Genomic DNA, 16,547 nt, shown 5'->3' with positions numbered 1-16,547 from the left:
ATCCGAGCATCAATCCATCCACCGAGTAATACAACAGGATGTGCCGTAACAATATGGACCAATGAAAAACCGGAGGTTGGGCAAATAATCAAGTACATAACAAATGATCAAGAAGCTTCAAACCAGTGGATGGATGGACGTACTTCAGACGTACTTGGAGTTGAAATACAAATGCGCTTGAGAGCAAGGGGCAGCAGGACTTAAATGTTTGCACAAGTTAATGTATGCTTTGATGGCAACAAACTGTCATCAAAATAATTTAAAACTTTTGTTCTATTCTTGTTTGGTTATTGTATGCGGTTAATCATAATTAGCAAAGCTATTAGAGTTGAATGAGTTGCGTGCAGGGTGGGGTAACTGCCTTATGACCAGAGGGGTGGTGCTCGAAATGCTTTGACAACATTAGCATGCTTGAAACGCGTATATATTGATCTAAACCGCAGATAATCTGTCTCTGTCCTTCAGGTACACGTTTGAGAGAGCACTTCTGTGGACAGAATCAACACGTGCTCACGAATACTGGGTTACTGATTAGAGATGCTTTTATAAGATCTTTGACGACCAAAGTCCCGTTTGGAAAAGCTCCAGTACACATCTATATCTCGACAGGACGCCTGCTACAGTTCAGGTAAAGTGGCTATTTTCTGTCATTATACATATGTTCTTTCATTATGTTTTAAAATCAGCACCTTGTTTTAAAAAAAAAAAGGTTTTCTTCCACAGTCTCCCTATTCTCTCCAAATAGTTGCATACATTCTAGGCTACTGACATTATTCCATAATCTGGGTTTTGGTCTATTACTTTAAGTTGGCTGATGGATATTTCATTTAAGTATTAATCTTTTTATTAGGGACCAGAGGATACAGGTGGGAAAATGTTACATGTAGTGTTGTTGATTTTATGAAGTACTATGCCAGGATTTGTGGTGACAGATGGTACTAACCTTCGAGATTACATTAGGCACTGTAATAGATTCAGTCTAGACTGTAAAATAAATAGCTAGGGTTGGCTGTAGGGCCTGTTTTCATAATTTCATCTTTTATCATTTTATATGGGAAACCCAGTGTGATCAGCATTAGAACCATCGCAAACATAGTCTGATGTTTAGTTGTTAAGCAAGAGTCAGATTTTCTGGAGTTCTATATTAAAAAAATGGAAGAACCCCTGAAATGTGAAGACCCCCTTCCATAGCCAGCGACAGCAAAGTCTTTCACTTTTAATTATCTTAGCGGCTTTGCCCTGGAAGGTTTGACAATGGCACCATAAGTAAATCACGAAGGTGCTAAGCAAACTGATGAAACAGATCAGAAAAGATGAAAGGGAAGATCACTTTCACCCAGCAAAACAAGTTCTTCAGCATGTCTCATCAGGAACTTGTTGCAGCTCCTTGAAGATTAGAGCACTCTAAGGTCGTTATTCCTAACAGCTCTAAAAATACAACAGGATATGCAAGAATGTGCTATGATACTGCAGCAATATCAGCATATTGGAAGATGTGACCATGCTGATATAATGTGGCGGGTCCTCAAAGATTGCAGTATGACGGTGCATTCTTAGTTGGTTCTTCCCAAAAGTTGTAAAAGTACAATAAGATATGCATGTAATATACTATGATACTATAATAATATCAACAGATGTGACTGTATCTTGATACTTATGCATATTCTGTTGTAATATATTGTAACTGAAGAGTGCACACATTAAAGGAATTAATTGTGTATTATTCATTATTTAATCATTAATTTATTGATTAATTATTCATTATTAATAATCTTTATTATCAAATTATTTATACAGTGTAAGTAGCTCTATGTGTAAGTTTCTTTATGCCCATGTATGTAATGCTTTTGTTGTTGGTAGAAACCTCAATGAATTTGTCTCAGTGTTTAGAGAGGCAGGACAGGTTTCTGATCCTGATTCAATACAGTTTGTACAAGAATGGGAAGCTTTCCTTGTATATACATGGCAAAGTATTTTCTAAATGTGTGTTTCCTTTGGTGAGGAAGGCCAAATTGCTGTTTGCAAAGTTTTATCAGTTTAGTGGTCAACAGTACAATTTCTGGGGATGATGACTCATCAGTGACCTACATTTTGCTCCTGTTGCTTGATTATTAAATAAATAATAGAAATGCTGATTTCACTGGTCAACCATAATAGCATAACATTTATTGACTCATGCTTCTCTCTAAACATTAGACCGTGGAGAAGAGTTATTTTTAAGTGAACTCTGTGTCATCGAATAACTGTATGATTGTGTTTTGTACAGCATCTACCTCTGACACACCATGAGAGCTGATGCCAAAAAACAGCCAGAGCCATGCTGCTCCAAACTCAAGGTCAGTTCCTTTGCATAACTTCTTCTCTTATCCAGAAACCCTTTCATTATAATCATGTAACCTATTCGTGAACTCATGCCCTTTCCATGACCCTTAACATTTAACTTTCAACTCTGACCCCCACATGCTTTCCCCAACACTTGGCACCTAACCTTTGGTCCTAAATGCTTCCTGAACTATAACACTAGGAGACTAGGACTATAACACTGGATTTGTTAATAAAGGTGTAGGTAAACATTGGGTCAGTGGAAGCACAAACTTACTGTCATATTCTCCTGTTCAGATTATCTATAATAGTATTAGTTTGAAAGATGGCAAAATCACCACAAATTAACCCCTAATCATCTTGTGTGTGACACAGCTGTTCCTGGCTTCGCTGTCCTTTGTCTACTTTGCCAAAGCCTTCCAGGGGAGTTACATGAAGAGTTCCATCACTCAGATCGAGAGACGCTTCGACATCCCCAGCTCCTTGATAGGGGTCATCGATGGAAGTTTTGAGATAGGTGAGGTCTCAAAATCAAGTGATGTTATGCTGCACCTTTAGCCATTGATAAACCCAGCTTTTTGGAAGGGAAATTAAATTCCCTGATCAAGGCTGATTTCTACTGTTTGCATTTCACTAGTTATTTACTTAAGATTTTCAGTCTTTCTGTGCATCAGTGGTGTGTCATGGCTGAGTCCTGTATCGTCGATACTCTTCCAGTATCAGTGTAGAAACCCTGCTGTGTCAGTTCTGACATCTCTGGTTTCAGTGCTCTGATTGCTGTGTTCTCAGGGAACCTGCTGGTGATTGCCTTCGTCAGTTACTTTGGTGCAAGGCTCCACCGCCCACGGCTGATTGGAGCTGGGTGTCTGTTCATGGCTGCCGGGTCCATCTTCACTGCTCTACCTCACTTCTTCCAGGGCCGGTGAGTTTCATCTCCTCCATGTCCACATCCTACACCCTCCACTGCACCACACATTCACAAACTGTACCTCTGTACTATGCACCCATATTCTAGTATACCACATGCCCATTAACTGTATTCCTACACTACATGCCCATGACTATTACCTCTATACCATACATCCAAATAACACATCAAACACCCATTTCACGGGGTGTATTTTACTGTACCACACACCCATGAACTGTACATAAATACCACACACCCATATACTGCACCATTATACCATCCACTCATAGTTCATTATACCACACACCTATATATCGTACTTGCATATCACACACCCATATGTGGTACCACTACATAACCCATCAATATACCATACCACTACACCACACAACCATATCCTGCCCACTGCGGAACACACACATACATCACGTGCTCAGGATGTTCAGTGTTTCATCATGAAGGGAGATATAGAATATCTGCAGGAATGTGGCTCAGTAGCACCAGGGTCTTGCCACTCAATTTGATAAAGGAGTGCAGGGGAAGCAGAGTCCAGCTCACTGGCCTGGTTATGCTGCTCTTTATCAGGATGTCCTGTGCACTTCAAAGAGAATCCACCTGTTTTCATCACAGATATCGTCAAGTGTACACTGTCTGTTTGGCGACACTATCTGTTTGAGACGAAATACTGTAATTTCAATTTTTGCAAAATCAGGAAAGGACAAAATGTTTCATGGCCTGTCACAAAATCCTGTTACATGGCATATCACAAAATCATAATATCTTGTGATTTGTGTTAAAATTAGCTACAATGTGATATGCATTTTTCTCCCCAAAAACTGGAATTTTTTGTTGATTTACCTGTTTTGGCTGTTACTCCTCTTGAATTCTGTTTACATTTTTGTAGCCATCCGAACTGCATCACTGTTAGTTGAAAAAGACAGCAAATTGGTGGGTGGCTTTGATGAGACTGAGATACAATAGCTTGAATCCAAATCTGCCTTTTTAACATATTTTATTTTATTACTTTTTATTTGATACAGGAATAAAGGAAAGAAAAAGAAAACTTGGTCAGTCATCATATATTTTTGTTTTCCTGCCAGCATTATTTCTCAGGTTTCTCAGATTTCATGAAATGTGTTGTATTGTGAGCCAAGTGTACCATCTCATGCATAAAGTCTTTGCGTGTTATTTTGTCATTCATATCATGCCTGACTGTCTTGGACATTCATCTTGAGAAATCTACTGTCTGTCCTTGCATTGCGCTTACAATTATTGTCTCTCACACAGGTACCAGTATGAAACAACTGTCACACAGCCCACTGGCATCAATTCAACTGAGAGCGTCCATCCGTGCCTGGCCAATCAGAGCCAAGCACTGAACAACAATGATCTCTCATTGGAGAGTGTAGCAGGTACATTCTGACCAATCAACAGGCAGTGTGGTGCACACACAGACACACACATACACACACACACAAAACAATAAGCAGAAAAGTTTGCATTCTGACCAATCAGCATGGAGTAGAGCTGGTAAACACCACCAATCAGAGGGCAATTTAGTTGGTGAATACTTGACAGAAGGAGGGAAAGGAGACTTCAGTGAACTTATAAAGCCTGGTTTTCATATCCTGTGGGCTTTTACGTTTTACCCAGTTCATAAAAAACAGTATGCTAACACCAGTATAGATGGAGAGGAAACACTGAATTTAACATGCCTGAACTTGATGAATTTGGTCTGATATATGAAAACACGTGAAATTTGGCCAGATGCTGTGTTCTCCATTTCACATGATATGTGTGATTGATGGATATTTCATTAGAGAAGCAGGCAGAATGTACGCACTGTGCTTTTCAAGCAACACTTCCGATGGGAAAACGTGGTTGTCTGGGAGTGCTCGGCTTGCTGGGGCACGGTGGACATCACCTGATGGGGGGAACTTTGCTCCCGTAGCGTGTGAGAAAGAGGCGGGCTCCTCCATGTGGATCTACGTGTTCCTGGGAAACATGCTGAGGGGGATTGGTGAAACCCCTGTCATGCCTCTGGGCGTGTCCTACCTGGACGACTTCGCCAGGGAAGAGAACACGGCATTTTACCTGGGTGAGTGAGAAGCATAAATCAGCAGATAGAGAGAAGTCTCATGAAGTCAATCAAACCCCAGCGTTGTAATCCCATTGGGAAAATCAAAAAGAATTCCCTGTCTAGAACCTCTGCTGCACCTTCCCTCCCCACCACACATGGGGAGGGAAGGTGATGGGACCTGACCCACAATAATGTAACATATACCTGATTCACAGCGGTGAAATGTCTGTCCTTTCCACTGAAGATATACCTATAACAGATCATATAGTTATATAATGTGTACCTGATTCACTGTGATGTGTTGACTTGTCTGTCCACTACAGATATAGCTGTAACAGTCCTGATTTACCGGGTTGTAATGTAAATTCAGCCCGTGGTGATGTAATGTTTGTCCCCCTCACCACAGCCTGCATACAGACCGTGGGCATTGTAGGACCTATGTTTGGGTTTCTCCTGGGCTCCTTCTGCGCCAAACTGTACGTGGACATCGGCGCTGTGGATTTAGGTAACTGACTTTTCTGCGATGCCAGGCAGGTACTAAACACTACCTAGGTAGCAAATAATTGTTGTTTTTTGTCTATTCTTGTCAAACATTGTTGGTGTTACAGTTTTTTTTCTCCATATTATGAAAGTGTGCCCCCTTGGGGAAGGATGTTGAAAATACAGGTCATGTTGTGTGAAGAATTCATAAGTTTGTAGTAATATGTGAAAGAATGTCAAGGCTATCAATAATCAAATCAAACCAAAATGTCAAAACCAAGTCAAAAATGTAACAAGTCTCAAAATACTAATGTCATGACTTTTTGTAGTCTGCCATAGTGCTTTTCAACTAACTAAGCATTTAATGTTATGTTTTCCAAATCATGAGTAAGCATTTTTCACAGAAAAAATGCCTAGACTAGCAGTTGCTTGTGGCTACAACCTGGAAATTTCCAGGGTTACTGACTAGAGTTACTGACTCAGAATGGATCGATTCCTGCTGTTTAAATGTAATCCTCAGAAAAGAGTAAAAACCGCGAAAAAAAAAACGAGAAAAGAGTGCAGAACCATACTGTTCTCAGTCCCTCTAAATCAACAAAGACAATAAATGAGGAAAGGACAGTTTGGAGTTAGGATTTACTGCCAAAGGAGTGAGTGGGGAAGTGAGTGACCCTAAATGCAGTTGATCATTAGTTTACCATTAAGGATATAACTTACAATGGATTTAATTCACCTCTCTGCCTTCATTGACCCCACAGGCTATCATTTTATTCCATTGCTTTAGATTGTGTTCTGAGAGGACAGTTGTTTGCATTCTGTCTGTGGTGTGTTTGTTCGCGTGCAGTCAGTGTTGTCACATCATGATCAGGGACCAAGGTCATCCACGTCCTTTCACCTTGTTTGAATGGGTGGCTTCCACATTACCTAATCTTGGGATTTTCTTTTAATATTGGGTTTCCTTGAAGACACCATTGATAGAACGTGACACAGAATGATAACTCTGGGCCCCGCCTTGAGCACAAGAAAGAAAGGTTGAGTCTTCCAGAAATAAAGAGCTATTAATAGCATATATTGACAGGCCACTCTTTAAAAATGAGAAGATTTGCTCCCCAAACAAAGATAATGGGCTTCAATAGACTGTTGAGTGGTTCATTTAAAATATGAGGTAACAGGTAACAAACGCAGAAACACAATTGAAGGGATAGATAGTAACCAAATGCCTCATACCACTCACAGAGTAACAGCCAAAAGCCAGATGTCAGCTGAGACAGATTGGAATGATAGCACTGAGTATAAGATTGCACTGCCCCTTGATGTTATTTTGATATATTTGATATATTTGTCACAGAAGTAATTCAATAGCATTTCCACATGAAGATCTTTGCGATTGTTAGGGATTGAGTCTTACACTGGATCTGTGGAAAGCACAAAACCATACCAGAACTAAACTAAAGCTATACCAGCATTTCTGTGTGCTTGGTTTTCTTTACCTAGGTAGGTCGTTAGAAATATATGCATCACCAGCTTAGCATTTTTGATTTCATTCTAAGACATTAGATGGTAGCTAGCTATTTTCAAGTATAAAAAAATCACAATTTTCTTTAGTATCATGTCATTTCCATTGTTATGTTTTACAAAGTGATCATATCTGTCAGCCACAGTGGTTTTCATGCAGTCAGAGAAGTACACATTAGTTATCCTTGAGAATGAATAACTACCAACATACAGAACAGTTAATGCTACATGAACAGCTAGCTAAATCCAGCCTATGTTACTTGGATGTAAGTAACTCTAGGATTTAATCACATTCTTGTATCCTCTTTTGATATTGTACGCAAATTAGATTAAGAAGTACATTGTTAGGAATCACATGCATCTGGCAAAACACTCATGGTTCTCTGATAGTGTAGAATCCAGGGGCTTGTTTAAAACAAGTTAGTTCAGAGCAGCGATTTATGCCCAAGTTTTGTCTTAGAAATTGGCTGTTGTCTCCCCCAAAGTTAATAAAAACTGAGCTCCAATGTGGCAAATTAAAAGGCGCCTTTGCTGTTCTGTAATTAATGAAGCCAGCATAAAACCAGACGAAGTTATACATTGACCTATGCTGAAGGCTGAGAGAATTCCTTGAATTGCAGTGATGTCTGTCTGTGTGGTTGTTGTGTCTGTATAAGCTGTTTACAAGAAAGAATTCTGTGTTTATTTAGTAATATCACCAGTCAGAGGAGGATTGGTGTGCATGTGCGAGTAAAAAGTAGGAGTGATCTTGGACAGGTAAATTATGAATCAGTTATATGGGTGTGTATGTGTGAATGAAAAGGTAAATCATTGAACAAGTGAATTTGGTTTGTTCAATTAGTCTGGGCGTGTGTGTAAGTGTCATGCACGACTGAGTGAATGTGAGTCTCAGAGCCAGCGCTGCAGAGATGAGAAAGCCACCTCTCCTTTCGCTCCCCGCAGAGACTGTGTCCATCAACCACAAGGACTCTCGCTGGGTGGGGGCCTGGTGGTTGGGCTTCCTGGCGACCGGGGCTGTGATGCTGCTGGCCGGGGTGCCGTTCTGGTTCCTGCCCAAGTCTCTCCCGAAGCAGGGGGAGGAGAACAGCCAGCCTGTGGATGACCCTGCTGGCGAGCAGGACCATTTCATTCCAGAGAGCACTGCGCCTGCTGAGAGGCCACGCCCTGTTACCTTCTCTGAACTGGCTAAAGGTAGCCTCCTCCTGCTGTTACACATTCATCCCATTACAGTGCTTCACTCTGCTGGGCCCTAATAAACAGAAATGACATTACCTGTGAGACTCTAATTAAACAGCAGTGGTATTTCTTTATAGCTGTCACCAAGTAACTATATTTCTCAGATCTTTCTGCTATTGTTATTTATTTCCCTCTGACTTGAAGTCCTGAAGAGTACATGTTCCTTGTGAAAGGCTTGTAGTGTGTGCATGAACCATTATGGCCAGAGTCCGTTTTAGGACAGCTATTATGAAACTTTGTGTTTGTGGTGGGTAATAAGTCACTCAGCCGGAGCAACACCCCACCCCCAAAACACACATGCTGCGCTCTCTAACAGATTTATTTGAACTTCATCCACACAGTGCATTCCTTAAAGGAACATCGGCTGAAGTGACGGGTAATAGTTATAGCTGCATTAGTCAACAGGGTTCAAGGGGTCCGTGCTTCAGGATTGCACTTCAAGGTTGCCAAACTACAGCTCTGTATAGATGTAATATGTAAAATATAAAAGACCATTTGGTCCTGTGGTGATTTCAGTGCCCTGAAAATATGCTCTACTTTGAGGGTTTCAGTGCATTAAATATTTTACTGTATCAGGATTAATGTTTGTGGAAAGAACAGTGTTCTAAATGAAATATTCTTGTTAGAGTGTACATAATAATTTGTTATCGTGGCAGTATTTATCTGTTTAATAAGTGACAGGTGGTTTACACTGTGAAGTAGAATGCTGATTTGATGTTGGGTGGGTGAAGAGTGTTATAGTTTGTGGTGCATTCCTGTCAGATTTTTGACGTTGTGACCTTTTGATAGGAGAGTTTCAATACAAAGCATAACATTATATTAAGTGCTTGTATGTCCTTTCCAGTACAGTATTTCAGGTGTTTGTGCTATTAAGTGTATTGAATTTTATTATACTTTTAGTGCTCAGTTTAACTTATTGCTTCTCCATGTTTTCTAGATTTCCTGCCATCTTTGAGAAGACTTTTTAGCAACACAGTGTTCCTGCTCATAATATGTGTCTCCCTTGTGCAAGTCAATGGCTTCATTGGAATGATCACCTTCAAACCCAAATTCATGGAGCAGGTCTATGGCCAGTCTCCTTCCAAGGCCATCTTCTTAATAGGTTAGTTCTCACTTGAACAGGATACTCAATGAGTCTGTTTTACACAAGAGCTAACGGCAGTGCTAAAACCAGAATTATATATCCTGTAAGAACACAAACATTTTGGAAATAGCAGCCAACTTCTCTTTACCTTCAGACCCACTGACTATGAGGTCATTGTGGGATGCCATACTGTTGTGATAGAGACAGGCCCACAATGTGTGACAGTCTCCCATTGCCTGGCACCAAACCGGGTGGCTTACAGTTGTCTTTCTCACTGCCATTGCAAATATATAACAACTGTAACAGGAAAACAGGTCAAACATGTCTCACTGGATAAGCTGCTGTACAGCTTATACAGATATTTTGCAACAACATTTGCCGATTTGCTGAAGATCCACAAGAGCATTTAGAGTCAGGTCAGATGCTTATACAATCAGCTAAAATCATACAATGTAAGCGTGCCTTTACAGATTCAATGGTAGAGGCATACAGGCTTCATTAATGTTGTTCTGTTACCAGTCAGATCTTTCACACCTGTGTTAACTACACAGGAGTGCCTTTAGTACAGTCAGGATAGGCTCTTATCTCTAGCGGTGGAAGCATGCTAAAAAATCCAGTAAAGGAGATCAATACAACTCAGTACTGTAATGTATTTCACTCTCATGCTAAGCTGTAAAGTTTAAAACAGAGCTGTATGGATCAAAAAAGAAGGATACAGAAACTCAAAAACTTATGAAACTTTATGAAAAAGTTTCATATTTGGCATGTGTTTGATGAAGCTAAGAGATTCAAAACTTTTGGCATGCTGTTTCCATCAGTCAAAAACTGCACTGGAGACTGCAGATCAGGATCTGTTCTATTTTCATTTTTGGGTAATTATGTATTTGCTTTATCACTTTGCTTTAAAGTTAATACAGCCTATACTAAGACTAGAGGCAGTTACAAAAGGATCTTATGTCCCACAAACCTGTACTAATTAACCTGTAGTGTGCAAGAACATTCACTGTTGCAGCCAGGTGAATGGCAAAATATCTGAATGGGTAAGCTTTAACTTAAACGTAACTTGTTATCCTGAAAACCAAAACAAACACCTTTGTCTGTTCAGTGACTCACATATTCACCTTGTCTTCAGTAGTCTAAATAAGGCAAGCAATTTGTATTGCCTCCTTTGTGCCATGATTGGATCTAGCCATCTTTGTCTTTTGCCAGGCATTATTAATCTACCCAATTTTGTATTTTCTTTATGCTTTTTCACCTTTTTTAAAAAACCAATTGTATCACAGCACCCTCTATACTTGCGCAGGAGTACTGAAGCATGAAAAATGCAATCCTCTGAAATAGATACCCATTTTACAAAGTACAGGTCCCATCTTGCACCACACCAGTGCAAATGGCAAATGGAGAATGGAACCTTGGAGTAACTCACATGTGCCTTGTGAATCAAGCCATCTTGTCCCTAGGAGGACATTATAAATGAAGGAATATATGTCTCTTTCCAGGCGTTATGAATCTGCCTGCAGTGGCCCTAGGGATCATCACTGGTGGGTTTGTGATGAAAAGGTTCAAGCTGAGTGTCCTGGGGGCTGCGAGGATGTCCGTCAGTGCCTCCATCCTGTCTTTCCTCTCCCTGCTCATCCAGTACTTCCTGCAGTGTGAGAACTCGCAAGTGGCTGGGCTGACAGTGTCCTACCAGGGGTACGTGCTGCACTGCGCTCTAGTTTTCTTGATTTTAATAACCATTTTATGACCGCAAGCAAACACAGGTCATAGGTTTATTTAAGTGATCAGAGGTTAATGCTTGACTTTATTGGCAATATTTTAGTTGGCTGAGTATCATAAAATTCTTTTTCTATTATCTACTGTAATAACTCTACCATTAGGTCATGTTTCACCTTAATGTCATTACTTATCTTTTGTGTCCACGAGTGCAACTTTATTTTCTCCAACCTGTCTACTGCTCCATATTGCTGTCCCTAGACTCCTAGACTCTCACTGTTATCCTTCTTGCTGGAGGTAATGCAGTGTCCGTAATGGCTCTCTCTGTCAGGTTAAAGGGGGTGTCGTACCAACCAGAGACTCTACTGTCCCAGTGCAACATGGAATGCTCCTGTTCACTCAAGCACTGGGACCCTGTGTGCGCCTCCAATGGCATCACATACGCCTCCCCCTGCCTCGCTGGCTGCCAGAGCTCCAGTGGTTCTGGAAAAGGGATGGTGAGTTCTGATAATATGTCATCTGTTTCCCATTTTGATCTAGTGACTGATTAATGGTAGTATACTTGGCTTCCCTTGTCTAGTCAGGTTGCACAGGTTAACTTGTGGTAGGGCTTAAATGGTGTTATACTCACACTCACTGGTTTGGGAGTGATGTTAGTCTGGCCTGACACTGTTGCTCATTCAATTTGAATGGATACACTTCTGTTCTATTCTGCTGGAAGCTGCTCTGGATAAGACCGTTTGCTCAACAAATGTAATATCATGCATTGTGAATGTAATTTTGCAACAGAACATGCAGCTCAACTGGTTAGAAAAAACTGTAAAAAAAAAAAAAAAAACTCAGCCTCTCAACATCTTGTCTACAGTTAGCTAAACCAGTTGTGACAGAGAACAGAGGAATTAGCAAGCAATAGCTAACATAAAATCACATAAACACCCACTTACTTCACAATGTATCTACTCAAAAGCATGAGTAAAACAGTTTAGAGTGATTCTGTGGACATGGCAAAATAGTCTTCCGGCAGATTCATGTGGTTGCGTGCCATTACAGTTAGCTTTGTGCATTGCCGATTAACAAGAATTACAAAAAACTTGAAAATATTTGAAATCAGATGTTTTGATACATATCTGTCCAAATCAAGAAGTTCACATTTGTTGAGAATCCGTGACAGTGCAGTAGTCAAACCAGATGTCTTGTGTTGTTTTTTTTTTTTGTAATTTGTACACACTGGCAGAGTAAGAACTGTTAGAACCTCTGCTCCAAACTCTTTGTTGTATTTTATTGTTGGTTTGGATTAATCATGTCTGTCTATTCTCTTTGTGTTTCATGGCTGGGTTTGATTAACCGTCTGTAGCCGTTTTCTTTGTAAATTTGTTGATGTGTTTTCGTCAATCAAATCTGTATCTGTTCTCTTTGTATGCATTGTTGGGTTTGATTAACTGTGACTTTTCCTGTGCTCTTTGTATTTAATTGTGCTGATCAATCGTGTATGTATCTGTTCTTTTTGCACTTGCTTGTTTTATGAGTTGTAGTGTCTCTTCCTGCTTTGTTTGTATTTTCTTGCTGTGTTTGATTGATAATGTCTGTCTCTGTGGTCTTTCTATTCCATGCTTCAGGCGGAATTTGCCCCTAAGTGATGGTCTAGGACCCATGTTACAATTTAACTTATAATGGTTAAGGTTAGAATTGTGGAATCTGGTCTCTCATGGGCAGCTTCTCTCCTGTGCCTATGACAGTGTTGTGTTTGCATCTGTTCTCTTATTTCCTAGTTCTGTTTGATTAATCACAACTGTTCCTATTCTCTGCACATGCCGTTGTTGTTTCTGATTAATTGTGTCTCTTCCTGTTCCCTCTGTGTTTCCACTCTGTGCCCCAGGTCTTCCACAACTGCACGTGCATGGACACATGGCCCGTTCCTGCTGCCAACACCTCAGCCATCCTCGGGCAGTGTCCACGCCAGGAAGACTGTGATAGAATGTTCAAGTACTACATGGCGGTGTCAGTAGTGGGGGCCTTTGTGTCCGCCTGTGGGGCCACGCCCGGGTACATAGTCCTGCTCAGGTAAGAGCAGGGTGGAACCCCAGGGGTACAAATATCACTCTAACCCTTTGTAGCGAAGGGCGAGAGCAGTCACCCCATCCAGCCTCGACATCGGGTCTATGGGATACCAACCCTTCAACTTGACCCTTCCTACTTCCTTGTCTAATACACTGTGTCTTTCTTTGTTGATTTTGTCTGCACGTGAAATCCGTGCTGTGGTCAGGTCAATACAGCAGGATCTGAAATCTCTGGCCCTTGGCATGCATATCTTGATTGTCAGAACTTTGGGTAAGAACCGATAAATAAAATGACTGGCAGATTAAGGGGATGTTTTGAGGCAGGGTTACTGACTGTTTGGGGTTGTGTTTCAGGTGGGATTCCTCCACCCATATATTTTGGGGCATTGATTGACAGGACATGTCTGAAGTGGGGCTCTAAGCGATGTGGAGGACGTGGGGCTTGTAGACTGTACGACTCAAGCGCGTTCAGGTAAGCACAGTACCCGTCTCCCATAGTATTGACAGTGGTTGTGAATAAATCAGCTTTGCTCTCTGGGGCTGATAGTAGTTTTGAATAGACAGGTGTGGGTCTATGGGGTTGATTGTAATTATGAATAAAGCAAACCAGTTCTATGACGCTAATAGTCATTGTGAATAAACCCTGTGTTCTGCTTAGCAGACATCTTTATCCAGATAACAGTGACCCACATTATGACCTACCCCTCATAACTACACCAAATGCTGTTTTAAAGGGCTGAGTTTGAATAAACTAAAGTTTTGAATAAACCAGTTCTTATGGGTTAATGGTGGTCGATAGTACCTCCGGAACTGAAAGCAGCTATAAACACGTATTTTATACATTCTACGAATCAGGCTTATTGCTGCTCTGCTCTGTGTCTCTGCAGAGTAACGTTTCTTGGACTGATCTACGGACTTTACTCCATGTCCTACCTGCTGTGGATAGTGCTCTATGCCAAACTGGTTCAGAGACAAAAGAAACTGGCCATGCTTGATCAGGCCAAGGCTGGTGGACAGGAAGGGGACGAGATCAATATCTCCAATGGAAAAACCCTGTCTGAAGGAAATCTGAAAAGCGAGAAAGAGCAGGAGAAAGAGAGCACCATATGAGGCATTCTCTCACTGTCCCTGTACCCTCCCACCACCATCCCCCCCTGCCCCCACCCACTTATAGTCACTGCACCCTCTTGCCTTAGTCCAGCATCCTCACTGTGCTCACTAATGACTTGACTCTCCCTGCCAATTCCCTGCCTATGCTGCCAACTGTCTTGGTATGGGAGTCATAGGAAGTGTGTGCCGTGTCGACTGTCCCTTGTCTCTCCCCGCTCCCTGGGTGTCCATGTCTCTCTGTGTCTCCAGGTCAGGAAATCTCAGTCTGTGCCAGATGTTTGTCTTTGTTCTGGATCCTTAATCTTAATCAGGCACTTTGTCAGGGTGATGACAGTCACTCATACTATCTCTCTCTCTCTCCCTCTCTCTCTCTCTCTCTCTCTCTCTCTCTCTCTCTCTCACACACACAACCACACACACACACACACACACACACTCACACACACATGCACAAACACACGTATACACACACACATACACACACACACCACAGCTTTGCACATGCACTCTCTACACACTCATTGCCACACTCTCACACATTCCCATATACTCTCTGACACGCTATCGATGTTCTTTTCTGGAGTCTTCAGTACAATGTCATGCTGTTACTCAAAGAAATGTTTTCATTATTATAGTCATAACATGTATATAAGTGGTTTATATATTGAAATTATTCTGCACCTTGTGTCACATCACAATTCAAATATACAAAAATGGGTGTTTGAAAATAGCGAAATTATACTGATATTTGTAAAGATGAATTAAAAATATTTTTATTATGTTCCTATTTCTGAAGCATTTAATTGTGCCCTTCCATATTCTCACTGCCCCATTCAAAAATACATTCTTACTATGTCGTAAGGTCATTATCATGTGGAATTGCATTTGATCTTTAAACTGTATTTCCTTCCTTACCTTTTTCCTTATAAGAAAAAATCCCATTGTGAAGTATTATTTCAATATGAACTTAGGACTTTTTCTTTTACCTTTTGTCTTATGAAAAGAAAACCTCTTAAGGTATTTTTTGATTTAATGTTTACAATGTTTGGATTTTTATGATTAAGCTAAGCTTTTTTATGTGGTATTTTATTTTTTGCACAACTGATGTTTTGCTTGATATTAACAACGATGCTGATGACGATGGTTCTAATAAAAAAAAAAACATTGTCCTGTTGTTTTTCTCAGTTAGGATGGTAATAATTTTTTTATTCCTAGCTTCAGTTATCATATTGCTAGTGATACATTTGGGCCTGGTTCTTTCTTAGCAGTCAACATGACTGCAATGATAACTTTGCTGAGGCTTGGTGTTGTGGCGACCTGAGAACACGCATCATTTTGAAATTGTGAGGTCCTGTGGCATTATCAGTACTCCAAAGCTAACAATAGGTGGTGCTGATCTACTGTGTGTTAATACGACATCAAACAATGACGACTCTTGCTTTCTGCTAATGCAAGTTTAGCAGAATTAAAATACTGCTAAATTAAAAATCCGTGTAGGTACAGTACAATGTCAATGCATGCAGATTATGATTTTGATGAAAACCAAAGTTCCTGCCACCTGTGACTCTGTGGGAAGCACATACAAAAAAGTGAACATATTTATGAAACTTCACAAAAATACATTGAAATTCCAACACAAGAGCCCAGCACTCCCTTGAGGAAGGTTTTGTCAAAACATTGGGCAGTGTTCTGGTTTTGTCTCCATTTATGAATTTTGTGACAAAATAAAGCATTTCAAAATTTCTTACTTATTTTAAATTTTTGCATGTTCTGTAGTTCCCTTCTTTGCACATACTCATCTCTGAGGAGATGTTGGGTGTTAGCACTGCAAAACTATGCATTTCACTTCTTGGGCTTGCTGCAAGTATGCTGCAAGGATTCTCAACCTTCAGCTGTGACTCCATATGTCAGTGATACACTCAAATTGAATGAATTACATTTACATGCATTTACATGTTATGCATTTACACATATGAAACAACTCTCCATCAGAGCTAAGCATTTCATTAATCTCCTGTGTAAAAAGACTCTAAATAT

General features: G+C 40.5%; 1 protein-coding gene across 1 annotated transcript; it reads left to right on the top strand.

The window, feature by feature from the left end:
- The first annotated feature begins 183 nt into the window (after window positions 1–183).
- LOC118770293 (solute carrier organic anion transporter family member 1C1-like) lies at window positions 184–14,915 on the top strand. The gene is made up of 16 exons (XM_036517878.1): window positions 184–222; window positions 466–628; window positions 2,267–2,336; window positions 2,698–2,839; window positions 3,112–3,244; window positions 4,520–4,644; window positions 5,184–5,330; window positions 5,719–5,817; window positions 8,250–8,498; window positions 9,481–9,645; window positions 11,127–11,322; window positions 11,675–11,840; window positions 13,220–13,404; window positions 13,607–13,671; window positions 13,755–13,872; window positions 14,288–14,915. The coding sequence occupies exons 3-16, from the start codon at window positions 2,286–2,288 to the stop codon at window positions 14,508–14,510; spliced, it is 2,064 nt and encodes a 687-aa protein (XP_036373771.1). The 5' UTR covers window positions 184–222; window positions 466–628; window positions 2,267–2,285; the 3' UTR covers window positions 14,511–14,915.
- The last annotated feature ends 1,632 nt before the right edge of the window (window positions 14,916–16,547 follow it).

This window comes from Megalops cyprinoides, chromosome 23 (genome assembly GCF_013368585.1).
Source record: "Megalops cyprinoides isolate fMegCyp1 chromosome 23, fMegCyp1.pri, whole genome shotgun sequence".
Taxonomy (NCBI): domain Eukaryota; kingdom Metazoa; phylum Chordata; class Actinopteri; order Elopiformes; family Megalopidae; genus Megalops; species Megalops cyprinoides.
The sequence above is the reverse complement of the archived record's forward strand: the minus strand, read 5'-3'. Positions and strand labels throughout refer to the sequence as shown.

Coding starts and splice junctions, on each gene's coding strand:
- LOC118770293 (XM_036517878.1), top strand. CDS start 2,286: ATGAGAGCTGATGCCAAAAAACAGCCAGAGCCATGCTGCTCCAAACTC. Junction 5,818..8,249: donor CATCGGCGCTGTGGATTTAG/GTAACTGACTTT, acceptor CGCTCCCCGCAG/AGACTGTGTCCATCAACCAC. Junction 8,499..9,480: donor CTTCTCTGAACTGGCTAAAG/GTAGCCTCCTCC, acceptor CATGTTTTCTAG/ATTTCCTGCCATCTTTGAGA.